This window comes from Physella acuta, unplaced genomic scaffold (genome assembly GCF_028476545.2).
Source record: "Physella acuta isolate Inbredline_101_S28 unplaced genomic scaffold, ASM2847654v3 ptg000123l, whole genome shotgun sequence".
Classification (NCBI taxonomy): Eukaryota; Metazoa; Mollusca; class Gastropoda; family Physidae; genus Physella; species Physella acuta.
Window position 1 is genome coordinate 433,551 of NW_026731642.1, and position 16,077 is coordinate 449,627.

At 40.6% G+C, this 16,077-nt stretch overlaps 1 protein-coding gene across 3 annotated transcripts in view; it reads left to right on the forward strand.

Moving 5' to 3' along the window:
• The window catches only part of LOC131934909 (signal peptide peptidase-like 3), a 66,539-nt gene that overhangs the window by 1,267 nt on the left and 49,195 nt on the right, over positions 1 to 16,077 (forward strand). For 2 of the 3 annotated variants that reach the window (XM_059291168.1, XM_059291169.1), the window contains exon 1: positions 9,036 to 9,169. In XM_059291168.1, the coding sequence (XP_059147151.1) occupies positions 9,148 to 9,169 (22 nt within the window). In that variant the 5' untranslated portion in view covers positions 9,036 to 9,147. Of the gene's footprint in view, positions 1 to 1,791; positions 1,957 to 9,035; positions 9,170 to 16,077 lie in introns of those variants that run through there. The other variant, XM_059291170.1, reaches the window with a different exon arrangement.

A 16,077-nucleotide genomic window follows, 5' to 3' on the forward strand; every position in this document is an offset into this window, starting at 1 on the left:
AAGTTATAAGATCATTGAGTAGAAACTGTCTTGTCCATTTTCTTTAAAATAATACTCAATGTTTACAGCCACCCATTTTGAGGGACTAGTTGACACGGAACACATTTTATTAAATTAAAATTAGCAGAGAATAAAACTGCATGTTATTGCTGTTATTACTGCATATGTTATTGCTATTACTGCTGCATATGTGATTGCTATATTAAAAGACAAATGCCAAGAATATTCACCTCTAGACATTAAAAAAAAAAAAGTAAAAGCCAGAAGAAATATATTTTACAAAACTAGACACAGATATATTGCTGTTCTTCAGACTTAAATCTACTAATTATGTTGAATACACCATCAGACTTCTACCCCCCCCCCCTCCCCCCAAACTCATCTTACATTGTTAATGATAACTAGTTCTGAAATGAAATTGATTTTCAGCAAATATCATTTTATATAAAAAAATGTTATGCAATCTTGTCTATGTGTGTGTGTCTGTGAACACGATAATTTGAGTACTGTTAGACAAATTTTCACATTTAAGTAAAACATCTAATTCTCTGCCTTCTTTCAAATTTTGAGTAATTTCCGGTGACAGGAAGTAGTACTTTACATATATTTGAAAAACTCATATGAATTTATAAAGTACTGTTGCGCGCTATTATACTCACATTGTTTTGCTGTTCACTTGTGCGCAATTCTTTTTTCTACAAGATTTTTTTCTATTTTAAAAAGATTATATGATTAAAAATCATGTCTATAATATCTCGAGTTGCGATTCCCTTTTGAGAAAGTTAAGGCGAGATTACTCCCGCTTTATTTTATTTAACGGTTTCTCGGTTGTTTTTTTAAAATGAAAAATAAAAATAATGACTTGTAGTTTAGACAGCATTCTCGTCTTTTTTTTTTCTAATAACAATGGAAATTTTCTAGCCTATATTATTTGAACTGATCTAATTAATGGATAATAATCAGACCTATTTTCCATTTGGGCTTTTGCCAAAATGTCCTGTTAAAGCAAACCATTTACAGGAAGTAACTGCTCTATTTTGAACAATTACAACACAAATAATAATAAACTGTGTCAGAGTATTTTATTTTTGTATCTCTGACACACTGATAACCCATAATTAACGATGACATGTTGTTTTTTTTTAGCATGACAGTGATAGTGACCAACTTTGCATCACATTAATTTTAAAACCCATACATTTGGCAAACGTATTGCTTGGTGATAACCCACTTTTATCAACAATTTTATTAAACTAAGGCAGGTCACTCTGGGTTGTTTTGCCACTTGCTAGTGTGTGTGTAAATCCAATACATTAATAGCTGTTTGTTCAGCTGGTGACAAATAATAGCTATTATAATCCATGTTTATCATAAATCTTGAGGCATGTCATTCAATATATTTATTTCTAACATCAATTTTAATATTTGTTTTGTAGATAGTTTGTTTAACAAATAACATACTCATTTGTCATCTCCTTTTCCTAGTTGAGCCAACATGAACTTGTTGGACCAGCTATCAAATATTTTTTACTTCATTTGTTGAGCTGTCTAACTTAGCGTTTGTGTGTCTTTGTTTATATTTGAAACATTGACAGCAGATAATAGGCCTAGCTTTTTTGCATTCATATTCTGAGCAGCCGCCTCCCCCCCCCCCACCTTCCCCCCTACATTGATAACCCACCTTTCTTGTGGTGTAATGAGTCTCTTTATTTAAGCAACACAAGTATTTGTGAAAAATTAAAATAGAGCTATAAAACTTATGCTTGTATGATGTATACCTTGTGTTTGTAGGATGAAGAACCGGGGCTGTTGGTTGTGTTCAAGTGTTGATATTGTTGGCTGGTTCACAAGACATGGATAAACCTGAACATACTGACAGTGCTGAAAGACGTCTATAAGTAGCCTGTGCTCACTTAGCCCCAATACCTCGCAAGGTTTTATTTGTTTTATCGTGAGGTAAGATCACACTTTTTTTTCTATTTTAAAGCTGGTCCATTGTCTTCTCATAACTGCTTCTACTACTTTACTTTCTCATTATAAGAAACAGTTTCTCAAAATAAGTTGTTTAGATAATGCAGCTAGTTAGTTTGGGGTATTTAACTTCTTCTTAGATTCTTTTAAAATAGACCACAACAGATATCACTTAGTCCAGAAATTTACATTGATGAAACCTTTTAATTTTTTTATTAAAATAAGACCTTTACACATGTGATGGAAATGCAACCTTTAAATTTCTGGATGTAATTGTAAATAATAACTTTCAAGTTTTGATGTGCCAAATTATATGTGTTTAGCAGACTTTTACGAATAGGATATTTCACTGATTGGCTCAACTTCATGATAAACATTAATCTACCTCTGCTTCAGGCCCATAGGTTGTGAGATAAGGTCTGCATTGATTCTATGACCTTATTACATATTGTATGTAAACAAACTGAGTAGGTCACTTGCATGTGCTTAAGAGCTCTCTTGTAACAGAGAAGTAGTTTTGTACAAATTGATTTTTCTGATGTATCCATCTATTCACCTGCTACCAATCTTTAGATAGTCCATCATTTTATTAAAGTGTACTTTTTATTTCATTTAAGAAACAAAAAAAACTCTTTTAAAAAAAAAAGTACAAGTTGATTTGTTGTACTTGTTTACTTTAATTTTCTTATTGTGAACAAGTTGCAATGTTCTGCATATATGGTCCCCAAAAACTTGAAGCCTAACCTTGTTCATTTGTCTTGGGAAAAGCTGACATGTCCTCTATGTAACAGAACATCAGTTCACTTGAATTGAATTCTGTCAGATCCTTCTTATAAAAAACACATTTGCTGTTTTTCCATATCCAATTATCTAGTTCACAAATTAAACAAGATTATGGTAATTATTTTTCTACATCTTAGTTTCATTCAAATTTAATGCTGTCTGGTTAATTTGAACTTTTGCAACAATTCTCCTCCCCTAAGGTAGGTCTAGATTGCACTATCAAAAAATCCTATTGCACTGTTTTCCTTTGTGTTTGAGCCACTTTGGGCCTTAACACAAAAATGAAAAAAAAACATTTTAATTTAGTGGAAATGTATGTTATTGTTGTTAGTGTTTTTAAAACAGCTACATTAAACAAACACAAATTAAATTATAAAATTTCAAAGCATGTTGTAAAAAAAAAATGTCTATATCAATTATTCACCAGCTCAATTATTCTTCACAAGCACATGTTTATTTAAACCATCATTGCTATCTTGCTGGTGTTGACATGTAATTTTTTATTTAAAGTGATACCCTGGCAGATTCTGGAGATAAAATGGTGTAACACTAACTTGTTGTGAGTACTTGTATAGTATACATGTCGCGGTGTGCTACTAAGAAGTTGCGATGAATATTCAAATATTCCTTCATGGTTAGACAAACAGACATGTTTCTGCAAGACTTAGATTTTCTGTGTGCACCTTTCTTTGTGAAACATGAACTCTACTTCACCTGCCCAATGGATCGCTAGGTATAAAGAGGATTCTTTACTCTACCTTCTTGTGTATCGTGAAGTTTCAGTAAATATTCTTCCAATGCCGACTAAACTACAATCAATACACAAATCAAACTAAAGCTGTCGTACATTGATTAAGTTGATCTACCTTTTTATTGGTGGATAAGCAATCCGGCGCCGGATGCGCGCTACAGAAAACAAAGAGCTCAACATTTGGATTTCGGCTCTTTGTCCATGTCGCCCCAAGTTGCACTGTGTCGTTCTTTGTCGCTAATCGTTACACACCTGACACTTCTGTTAGCGTGATTTTTTTTTTAATATTCCGTCTTAACCGCGATTGTTGCTGTACTACTTACTGTTAAAATTGGGTCAGATTAATCCGTGTCAGCCCGCCGTCTATTTATAGCCGAGCACATGGGGAGGATTTTGAGTTCATAACCTTTCCGTGCCCGCGCAGTTCGGTCATGTCAGTTCTATGAGGGTTGGATGTGCCATTCTTTGTCAGGTAACTTGCAGCAATGTTCTATTTTGTTATGGGCGGCTTGCGCGTGATAGGTTCACAGCTTTAGAACTGAATCGTGTTGGTCAAGACGGCCGAGTATTGGCTCTACCCGATGTCCGTTCGACATTAGACTCCGCCGGGAATTAGGCGGGTTAGCGTGTTGGTGTTATTGTATTCTTAGGTTTAGTTTTATGATCAGAAATAATGGTTAGGGTTGTGGTAGTGTTTGGATAACGGATACGGATAGCAATGACATTAACAAGCCATATTTGGTTTACGGATAAAGTTAGCAATGACATTAACAAGCCATGTATGTATTAACTACCAGTACTTAATCTAACACCCCTTTTTAAAATAAAATTCCATTTTTTGTAACATTACAAGTCATGTATATACATATCTATCTAAACAATGAAGAAGAAATCTCTAACAGAATGTTTAAACACCACTAGGTGAAGGCGCGCGCCTGTCCGTCTTGCACGCGATATTAGTGAGCGAGTTGATCAGATAAAGTATGTTATTGATTTCTTTGCTGGCCTGGGTCACTCGAAGACTGCACGCGCCGTTTGACCTGTTGAGGATCTGCTATGTTCCATTAACCCTAGGTGGTCCCTTCGTGGGGTTTTCAGCGTGTGTCTGTCTTTTTGTTTTACCGTTTGTAAGCTGGGTATCGAAAAGGTTTGTACTGAGTCTCGTGGTCTAGGGCAGTCTATCAGACTGTAGCACACTGACCTTATTCCGTGTTAACTGACCAGGGGTGGCGTGGGGGTGTAAATATATTTAGTGTGCGGTAGTTATGTTTAATGGATAATTTAAAAAATAGATTAGTCTGTATCAGCGACTTTAATTAAAACCACGTCAGATTTCTGTCGTTTGGTGATATATTGTATCCATATGTACCCTATCTTTAATTGTAACTTGTATTTCTGTTAAAACGACGAGAAGCTAAACCTGCTCAAACGTCGTTATAACAATACAGTAGGTCATGGATGTTTTATTTTTCTTCTATGGTTAGTATCGTTGTGAGGGTCAGAGGTTAGGTGTAAGGTGCTGGTCCTAGAAAGGGATTGCTTAAAATACGCCGACGGCTTAAAATATAGCCGCCATTTTAAAAGACGACAAACATAATTTTATACACGTGATTTGTATTCATGATGTAAATAATGCCTTTACATCACGCGTGTGTTAGCGAATAGCTACCGTCGTTTTTGTTGTTGCCTTGTTGCTTAACTATTGCTCTGGCAAACGCTTCGTTATTTTGTTACGTTAAATTATTTATATTAGCTGAAAGCAACAACTTGAATGATTCTAAGTTAACAATAACAACCTGTGTAGTTGTTGTAGCTCTGAGAATGTACACTAGTGACATGGAGATCCACGCTGATTTCTTATTGTATTACATGTTGAAGTAATAGTAATAGTCAACTCAATACAAATATGGCGTGCTTATATCATTGCTAACCTTATCCGTAAAACAGATATGGCTTGCTGATGGCATTGCTAACCTTACCCGTAAACCAAACCCAAATCCTACTACAGACCTAACCCTTAATATATCTGATCATGAAACTAAACCTAAGAAAACAATGTTGCTAACAACCTATACGCCTAATCGTGAGTAGAAAAAACAAACAAGGAATACACAACAAAGCCGTAACTACCAGTTATTGCCTTATGTGGTTTGATGCTACTATTTCGCTATCATGTACACAGCTGTTTGTTTCTCTTTGTGTAAATGTCCACATCTTTTATTGCCGTTGATAATACGATTTGTGTCTATGTGACGGCCTTGCTTGGGCCCAAGAATCAATACTTCTCCTGTTCGCTCTTATTTTGTTTATTGACCAGTGGTTGAATAACTGGCACAAAGGGATATTTATGTCAATATAACAATCTCCCGTGTTCAACTTTTCAATGCTGGGGTGGGGGTTGGGAGGGTAGAACATGTCTGATTTCACGGTTGACTGCGTTTGGGTCTTTGTGCTCAAGTTTGGTCGTACTGTCTAGCTTGTGGGTACACGTTTTATCTGGGGTAGGGAACCTGCACATGTAGGTCATAAGCAAGACATCGGTCACAGAACATGTACATACATATAATAATAAACTAGACATCTACAAGCCAATCTGCTCACACATATTATAAACTGCCCATTGACATGCTATTCTACACACACATATCATAAACTAAATATCAACAAGCCAATCTGCACACACAGGTAATAAACCAGATGATGAAATAATACGGTGTCAACATTTGCGTTTACTGTTGTATAACGATAACATTTCTGTGTATAACGATGCTTAGGGTTAGGGTTATGATCTATCGGGTGCCAAACTTCTCCCCTAAGCGGATTGCTTAGACGGAATAAGTTAGTAATACATAGCGTCCAATCTACAGAATCTTTACATTTTTAAGTAATTTAGTTTTTACAACAGATGACTACATTCACAACTGGAATGGAATCCACTTATTGTTTCTAGTTTAAGAGCACACGCTAGAGGTGCCCCCAACTCTAGATTTAAATTTTAAATGTGCGCTATTTATTCTTCATAGAATTTTACACCTGATATGAAGGCATAGAAAAATGGAGAAACACCTAAAATAAATAATTATCATTAAAAAAGTTTTAAAAAAAAGTTTTCTGATTGAACTAAAAAGTAGAAAATAAATGCTATACATCACAATAATGATGAAAAACGTGGGGCGCCGTGATTTTCTTACAGTTTTTAATACTGTTGACTCTCTACAAGCTCCCTAATAAAACTCAATAGTATTATCTAATCAACAGTAATATAACTTTTACATCTTATATTAACAATTACCGATAAAAAACTTACTTCGGCGCCCCACGTTTTTCATTTTTTGTCATTATTGTGATGTATAGCCTTTATTTTCTACTTTTTAGTTCAATCAGAAAACGTGGGTTTTTTAAAACTTTTTTAATGATAATTATTTTCCACTTTTTAGTCTTTGTCTGTTTGTTTGCATTCAAATCTTGCTATCGATTTTATTTCTCGCATTCTCTTTTTTTTTGGGTAAACGAAGGCAACTCGTAAAAACACGTGCCATTTCCAATCGACGTTTCTTCTGTGTTGCCGTTTCTTTCACCATTTTGCCCTCGCGTGCAAACCATTCGACCATCAACATTCTACTCCCTGATCAGTCAGATTTGCATAGGTTTGTACACAAACACCGCGTGACCACTACTCAGCCAATCGCGTGCTCGCCAGAAGAGGGAAAGTACGGAACCTTGTTTTATCAAATTTTAATTACTAGGTTATGTCCCTTTTTTGTACAAATCAATAAGGGTCTAAAATGATCAATAAAATTTTTCCATTGATCAATTTAGTAATAATAATAATTGAATATTGTATTGTCATCGGAAACAAAGCTTCCCTGAAAATTTCAGCGCGCTAGCTAACTGGGAAGTGCCCGAAATTTCGATCGCAAGATTTGATTGGAAAAACAAACAAACAAATAAATAAACAAATAAACAGACGCGAAAGCAAGTTAAAGAAAACGTGGGAAAATAATCTAAGCATCAACTGGTTACTGGACTTTTACATCACCATTCAAGGGGGCCCGCCGATAGTTTATTTCCTTATTTCGGGGTTAGGGGGGGGTGGGGTGCAACCGGGATTTGTGTTATTTATATAGAAGGGGTGATAATGGTACAATGACGTTTGTTGTTGAACATGTAAAAACATATATATTTTACTTTAATGTGTGCAATATAAACAGGAAAATGTAATGTGTTTCTTTAAATATATAACGTGCAATACAAACCACCATTTATCTATACTTAAAATAAAAGCGTGGGTTGCTGTAATCCTAATACATAAAAGCCCATGTGCGCACTTCTCTGTCACATATAGTCCGAGGCTATTAGATGAGAATCTTCAGCAGTATGTGTAGACAATAAAGATACGAACTTTGTTTCATGTTTAAATTCATGAAATTCTCGAGTTCTATTTTTGGCACGATGGCTTCCCCCTTTATTCTTTACAGGAAAAAGTTAACGTATTTCTTTTTAAAAATGTAATTAATAATCTTTTATTTCTGCAGCTTATTTTTTTATTATTGCATGTTATTAAAATGGTATTATTTTTATTAATTAAAAATTAATTAATGTTTAACTATATCAAATCATAGCATGAAATGAACGCAACGAGTGTGGAAAAGCGCGGAAACATTTGCATTTTATACAGCAATATGTAATTAATTAAAAAACCAAACAACAACAACGTGTTTTGCCATACAAGTCACGTTTCAAACAAGTCGGTTCGTAGAAGTGGGTGTAGATAAACGAGGAATCAAGAAAAAAAAAACGGGTACAATTAAGTTGTTCTGCGTGGATGGCTTTCGACAAAATCACCGTACACCCAGTATACTATGTATAGTTTTTTTTTTAAATGTCTGCTTTAGAAAAATACTAAAAATCAAAGTAGATTTGATTTCGTCTGTTGACATCCAAGAAGTCCGTAGTCACGACGTTTAGACATTTTGTATCAATTAGATTCTCTCCCTTCAATATGTGTAGCAAATTCACTGAAAAGTTGTGAACAAGCGCACCATTGCGCATCGACAGTGCTTCCGACGTTTAGACATCTTGTTCCAACTAGATTCTCTCCCATTATATGTGTAGCCTATTCACTGAATTGTTGTGTGCAAACACACCACTGCGCAGCGACACTGCATCCTAAATCGGAAATGCCCGATTTATCGGAGTTAAAAAAATATCGACTCTCGAGGTGTGTTGGTCAACAAAGAAACGACACACCGTGGAGAAACTCCGATCATTTCCATGCTAACACAAGCGCTGTCTCCCTCCATTGTGGGGGAATGAGAGGTGGGGAATGGTTAGATCACGTGACTGATCGATCTCCGTTATCGATTATAACCTGGGCCGGCCAGTCTACTTTCAACTATTTAAAAGCCAGCTCAAATGTGTCAGGCTCGAGTTGTTCGCGTTTGAAAACGGATTTACCCTCCTGCTCGAATGTAAATAAACACGCAGTGGTCTGCCCGTGTGGTTTATCTCCCCTCGCCTTTTTTTTCCTTTATCGGGACTTCCCATAAGCGAGACGAGGGGCAGATCGAGGTCAGAGACCGCAGCGGTTTATTTGTGTACAAACTTTCGGACTGCTAGCAACTACTGTGCTGAGCTATGAGATGGATTATTACATACTACAAGGTAAGGGTCGGACATTCGGTTCATAGCTGTGCAGTCCTTATGTAATGTGTACACTCTGGTTGTATTAGCTAGATTGTTATTAGCGAAGAATCAAGTTTATACCTGTTTTTAAAAACTTTGCAGTGTAATGTACTATGGCCTTGTTATACAACAACACATACCCTGAGCGGTGTCAGATATATAGATCTGTATGTATACAGTGTAAGATAAAGCAAACGTTAGGAGAGGGGTGGTTGTACATAATTGGTTTTTACATGAACTGTCCTGGCCGAGACACTGATTGAGTTGTGCTACTGTGGTTTTTTAGTGCTAGACCTGTAATCAATTGCTCTGTTACTAAATCATCAATGATGTACCACCAAATGAGTGACCGTACCACACGATAACACCGTACCATCGGATGACCTACGTACCAAAAACTAACAAACTGTACCACCCGATGGCAGATTGTACCAGTAATTGATCGACTGTACAACTTTATAATCAATTTTACTGTGCCTCCAGATGATAGACTTGCACCAAAAATCTACTCTTCGACATCTACAATTTACCACCAGATGACCGACTGTACCACCTCACTGTACCAGGAGATGACCGACTGTACCACCTCACTGTACCAGCATACGACCGACTGTACCACCTCACTGTACCAGCCTACGACCGACTGTACCACCACACTGTACCACCAGATACCGACTGAACCAGCAGATACGACTTTACCACCTGATGACCGACTGTACCCCAACCCACCAGATGACCGATTGTACCACCATACTGTACCACCAGATGACCGACTGAACCAGCAGATGACCGACTGTACCCCCACACTACCACCAGGTGACCGACTGTACCACCTCACTGTACCACTAGATCACCGACTGTACCACCTCACTGTACCACTAGATCACCGACTGTACCACCTCACTGTACCACTAGATCACCGACTGTACCACCTCACTGTACCACTAGATCACCGACTGTACCACCTCACTGTACCACTAGATCACCGACTGTACCACCACACTGTACCACTAGATCACCGACTGTACCACTAGATCACCGACTGTACCACTAGATCACCGACTGTACCACTAGATCACCGACTGTACCACTAGATCACCGACTGTACCACCTCACTGTACCACTAGATCACCGACTGTACCACTAGATCACCGACTGTACCACCTCACTGTACCACTAGATCACCGACTGTACCACATCACTGTACCACTAGATCACCGACTGTACCACTAGATCACTGACTGTACCACCTCACTGTACCACTAGATCACCGACTGTACCACCTCACTGTACCACTAGATCACCGACTGTACCACTAGATCACCGACTGTACCACCACACTGTACCACTAGATCACCAACTGTACCACTAGATCACCGACTGTACCACCACACTGTACCACTAGATCACCGACTGTACCACCACACTGTACCACTAGATCACCGACTGTACCACCTCACTGTACCACTAGATCACCGACTGTACCACCTCACTGTACCACTAGATCACCGACTGTACCACCACACTGTACCACTAGATCACCGACTGTACCACCACACTGTACCACTATATCACCGACTGTACCACCACACTGTACCACTACATCACCGACTGTACCACCTCACTACCACTAGATCACCGACTGTACCACCACACTGTACCACTAGATCACCGACTGTACCACCTCACTGTACCACTAGCTCACCGACTGTACCACCTCACTGTACCACTAGATCACCGACTGTACCACCACACTGTACCACTAGATCACCGACTGTACCACTAGATCACCGACTGTACCACCTCACTGTACCACCTCACTGTACCACTAGATCACCGACTGTACCACTAGATCACCGACTGTACCACCTCACTACCACTAGATCACCGACTGTACCACCACACTGTACCACTAGATCACCGACTGTACCACCTCACTGTACCACTAGATCACCGACTGTACCACCTCACTGTACCACTAGATCACCGACTGTACCACCACACTGTACCACTAGATCACCGACTGTACCACCACACTGTACCACAAGATGACCGTACCACTATACCACTAGATCAACAGCACACAACCCAGTCCTACCACCACCGAGCCCCTCACGACGTGTAATGAATGTTGCCGAGAGCGTAAAGAACATTTCAAACTTGTTTAACCAACTCGGTGGTCCCTGTCGTAGCCCTAGATCACTGGACCAGGACACAGAGGATGAAGTAGAAAACCTGTCTAATGTGTCCGTTCATTCTGTCCTTTGTGTGGGTGGTCTGGCTTGTCTTTAGTTTAAACTGTCAGAGTGTGTCGGTGACTCAAGAAGTGCTTCGCTTGTTAACAAAATCTATGACTTAAGCGGTAAATTTTTTAACAAAGACAGTCCATGACTTCTGGGGTTAATTAACAAAACCTGTCTATGACTTCTGGGGTTAATTAGCAAAAACTGTCTATGACTTCTGGGGTTAATTAACAAAACCTGTCTATGACTTCTGGGGTTAATTAACAAAAACTGTCTATGACTCCGAATGGGTGTAAACAAACATGTACACAACCGTACTTTGCGTTTTTTCCCTCATTCATAAGTTCGTGGAAAATATGTATCTGTCAGATCTGTTGAATAGATAAGCCACCCGTATAGCCTTGTATCGACGCCTAAAGTTGACACTTGGTGTTGTTATGGAGAAAAAGGTGGATCAGATGAAAATATCAACAGCTGCCAGCTTAGTTTGCAAACAGCGTAAAGTACAAGCACGGGGATGTACTCTAGCTGTGCCCAGTTCCCTCTGTGTGTGTGTACTACTGTCATGTCAACACTTACAACGACTAGCCACCTGACAATGAACACCCGCCAGTGGACCAGGTGAACCATGACAGGTACAGCCTGTTGACGAGTTTTTGGCACCGTGCCCTCTCCAACGGCCCTCCGACCTGCGGGTCAAGGTCAGGTGCAGTTTTTGTTTCGTCTGGGTCCAGGCATTTCTTTCTGATATAGCCAGTGCTTCTTTCGGGTGTTGTTTTTTTCTCCGAAGGGTGTGGCGTGGAGTAGGGTACTTGAAACTGCCGGGGAGGCGGGCAAATATTGCCGGGGAAGGGGGCGAAACTGGTAAAAGTATATAGATCTATTTTTTTGTATTTCGTTCTAGGGGGGGGGGGGGGGGGTCGGCGTTCTTTCTCCCCTCACACGAAGAGATGCCTGAAAAATATCTGGATATAGCTTTTAATATACAAGCACTTGGTCCAGTCAAAACACTTAAAAGCTGCCGTGTGGGTACCTGGGAACACGGGCTGGGTACCGCCGTGTGGGTGCTAGGAACACGGGCTGGGAACCGCCGTGTGGGTACTAGGAACACGGGCTGAGAACCGCCGTGTGGTACTAGGAACACGGGCTGGGAACCGCCGTGTGGGTTCTAGGAACACGGGCTGGGAACCGCCGTGTGGGTACTAGGAACACGGGCTGGGAACCGCCGTGTGGGTACTAGGAACACGGGCTGAGAACCGCCGTGTGGTACTGGGAACACGGGCTGAGAATCGCCGTGTGGGTACTGGGAACACGGGCTGAGAACCGCCGTGTGGGTACTGGGAACACGGGCTGGGTACCACCGTGTGGTACTGGGAACACGGGCTGGGAACCACCGTGTGGGTACTGGGAACACGGGCTGGGAACCGCCGTGTGAGTACCTGGGAACACGGGCTGAGAACCGCCGTGTGGGTACTGGGAACACGGGCTGGGTACCACCGTGTGGTACTGGGAACACGGGCTGGGAACCACCGTGTGGGTACTGGGAACACGGGCTGGGAACCGCCGTGTGAGTACCTGGGAACACGGGCTGGGTACCACCGTGTGGGTACTGGGAACACGGGCTGGGAACCGCCGTGTGGGTACCTGGGAACACGGGCTGGGTACCACCGTGTGGGTACTGGGAACACGGGCTGGGTACCACCGTGTGGGTACTGGGAACACGGGCTGGGTACCACCGTGTGGGTACTGGGAACACGGGCTGAGAACCGCCGTGTGGTACTGGGAACCACCGTGTGCTGGCACTCGATCAACCGTGTGAGCTAGGAGATGATCCAGGTGGGACGCAATCGATGCTGGGACTTTGTGTCCAGTCCGCTATGTTGGTCTTTGGGTCTGTCTTATTGTCATGGTTACAGTTATACTTAGCCTGTGTCACGTGGGTTCTATGTTTGATAGTAGGAGTGTGAGCTTTTTCGTCAGTACGATGGTTGAATGGTCAAATTGTGCTTCAGTTTATGTTTGATGGTTGAATTGTCAAACTGTGCCTCAGTTTATGTTTGATGGTTGAATGGTAAAACTGTGCTTCAGTTTATGTTTGATGGTTGAATGGTCAAACTGTGCTTCAGTTTATGTTTGATGGTTGTATGGTCAAACTGTGCCTCAGTTTATGTTTGATGGTTGAATGGTAAAACTGTGCTTCAGTTTATGTTTGATGGTTGAACTGTTAAACCTCGCTTCAGTATGATGTTTGGACTGCTAAACCTCGCTTCAATGTCAATGGTTGGACTGTTAAACCTCGCTTCAATGTCAATGGTTGGACTGTTAAACCTCGCTTCAGTATGATGGTTGGACTGCTAAACCTCGTCAGTTTTACTTTACAACGTATCAGTTCCTGTTTGTTTTAGCAAGTTTCATTGTTAAATCACGCATCACTTTGTATGTTTGATGTTAACGTAGCACCTCGATTTTGTTTGATGGAATATATGTGGTAAAAATCAACCCTCACACTAGTTAGTCTTTGTGGGGAAATCAATGTACAATTAAAATGCCATTAATTTTATTTGACGGTAAAGTCAATGCACAGCTAAAATGTCATTATTTTTCCATTATGGTAAAGTTACACAGATGTCTGTGTAATGTGTATTTAGTTTTATGTTTTGTTGTGTCCCGATGTATCGGGGCTTGCGACGAACATTACAATGTATATCATGACGATGTTTCCAAGTGGCAAACATAAAACCGATGTGCGCAAGTGTATCTTGTGGCGAACATTAGGCCGATGTGCCCAAGTGTATCTTGTGGCGAACATTAGGCCTATGTGCGCCAGTGTATCTTGTAGCGAACATTAGACTGATTTGCCCAAGTTTATATCGTGGCGAACATTAGGCCGATGTGCCCAAATGTATCTTGTGGCGAACATTAGGCCGATGTACCCAAGTGTAGGCCTATCTTGTGGCGAACGAACATTAGGACGTGTATTTAATGACGACGATGTGTGCAAGTGTATGTTGTGGCGAACATTAGGACGTGTATTTAATGACGACGATGTGTGCAAGTGTATGTTGTGGCGAACATTAGGACGTGTATTTAATGACGACGAAGTGTGCAAGTGTATGTTGTGGCGAACATTAGGACGTGTATTTAATGACGACGAAGTGTGCAAGTGTATGTTGTGGCGAACATTAGGACGTGTATTTAATGACGACGAAGTGCGCAAGTGTATGTTGTGGCGAACATCAGGCCGATGTGCCCAAATGTATCTTGTGGCGAACATTAGGCCGATGTACCCAAGTGTAGGCCTATCTTGTGGCGAACGAACATTAGGACGTGTATTTAATGACGACGATGTGCGCAAGTGTATGTTGTGGCGAGCATTAGGACGTGTATTTAATGACGACGAAGTGTGCAAGTGTATGTTGTGGCGAACATTAGGACGTGTATTTAATGACGACGAAGTGTGCAAGTGTATGTTGTGGCGAACATTAGGACGTGTATTTAATGACGACGAAGTGCGCAAGTGTATGTTGTGGCGAACATCAGGCCGATGTGCCCAAATGTATCTTGTGGCGAACATTAGGCCGATGTACCCAAGTGTAGGCCTATCTTGTGGCGAACGAACATTAGGACGTGTATTTAATGACGACGATGTGTGCAAGTGTATGTTGTGGCGAACATTAGGACGTGTATTTAATGACGACGAAGTGTGCAAGTGTATGTTGTGGCAAACATTAGGACGTGTATTTAATGACGACGAAGTGTGCAAGTGTATGTTGTGGCGAACATTAGGACGTGTATTTAATGACGACGAAGTGTGCAAGTGTATGTTGTGGCGAACATTAGGACGTGTATTTAATGACGACGAAGTGCGCAAGTGTATGTTGTGGCGAGCATTAGGACGTGTATTTAATGACGACGAAGTGTGCAAGTGTATGTTGTGGCGAACATTAGGACGTGTATTTAATGACGACGAAGTGTGCAAGTGTATGTTGTGGCGAACATTAGGACGTGTATTTAATGACGACGAAGTGTGCAAGTGTATGTTGTGGCGAACATTAGGACGTGTATTTAATGACGACGAAGTGTGCAAGTGTATGTTGTGGCGAACATTAGGACGTGTATTTAATGATGACGAAGTGTGCAAGTGTATGTTGTGGCGAACATTAGGACGTGTATTTAATGACGACGAAGTGCGCAAGTGTATGTTGTGGCGAGCATTAGGACGTGTATTTAATGACGGCGAAGTGTGCAAGTGTATGTTGTGGTGAACATTAGGACGTGTATTTAATGACGACGATGTGCGCAAGTGTATGTTGTGGCGAGCATTAGGACGTGTATTTAATGACGACGAAGTGTGCAAGTGTATGTTGTGGCGAACATTAGGACGTGTATTTAATGACGACGGAGTGTGCAAGTGTATGTTGTGGCGAACATTAGGACGTGTATTTAATGACGACGAAGTGTGCAAGTGTATGTTGTGGCGAACATTAGGACGTGTATTTAATGACGACGATGTGTGCAAGTGTATGTTGTGGCGAACATTAGGACGTGTATTTAATGACGACGAAGTGTGCAAGTGTATGTTGTGGCGAACATTAGGACGTGTATTTAATGACGACGAAGTGTGCAAGTGTATGTTGTGGCGAA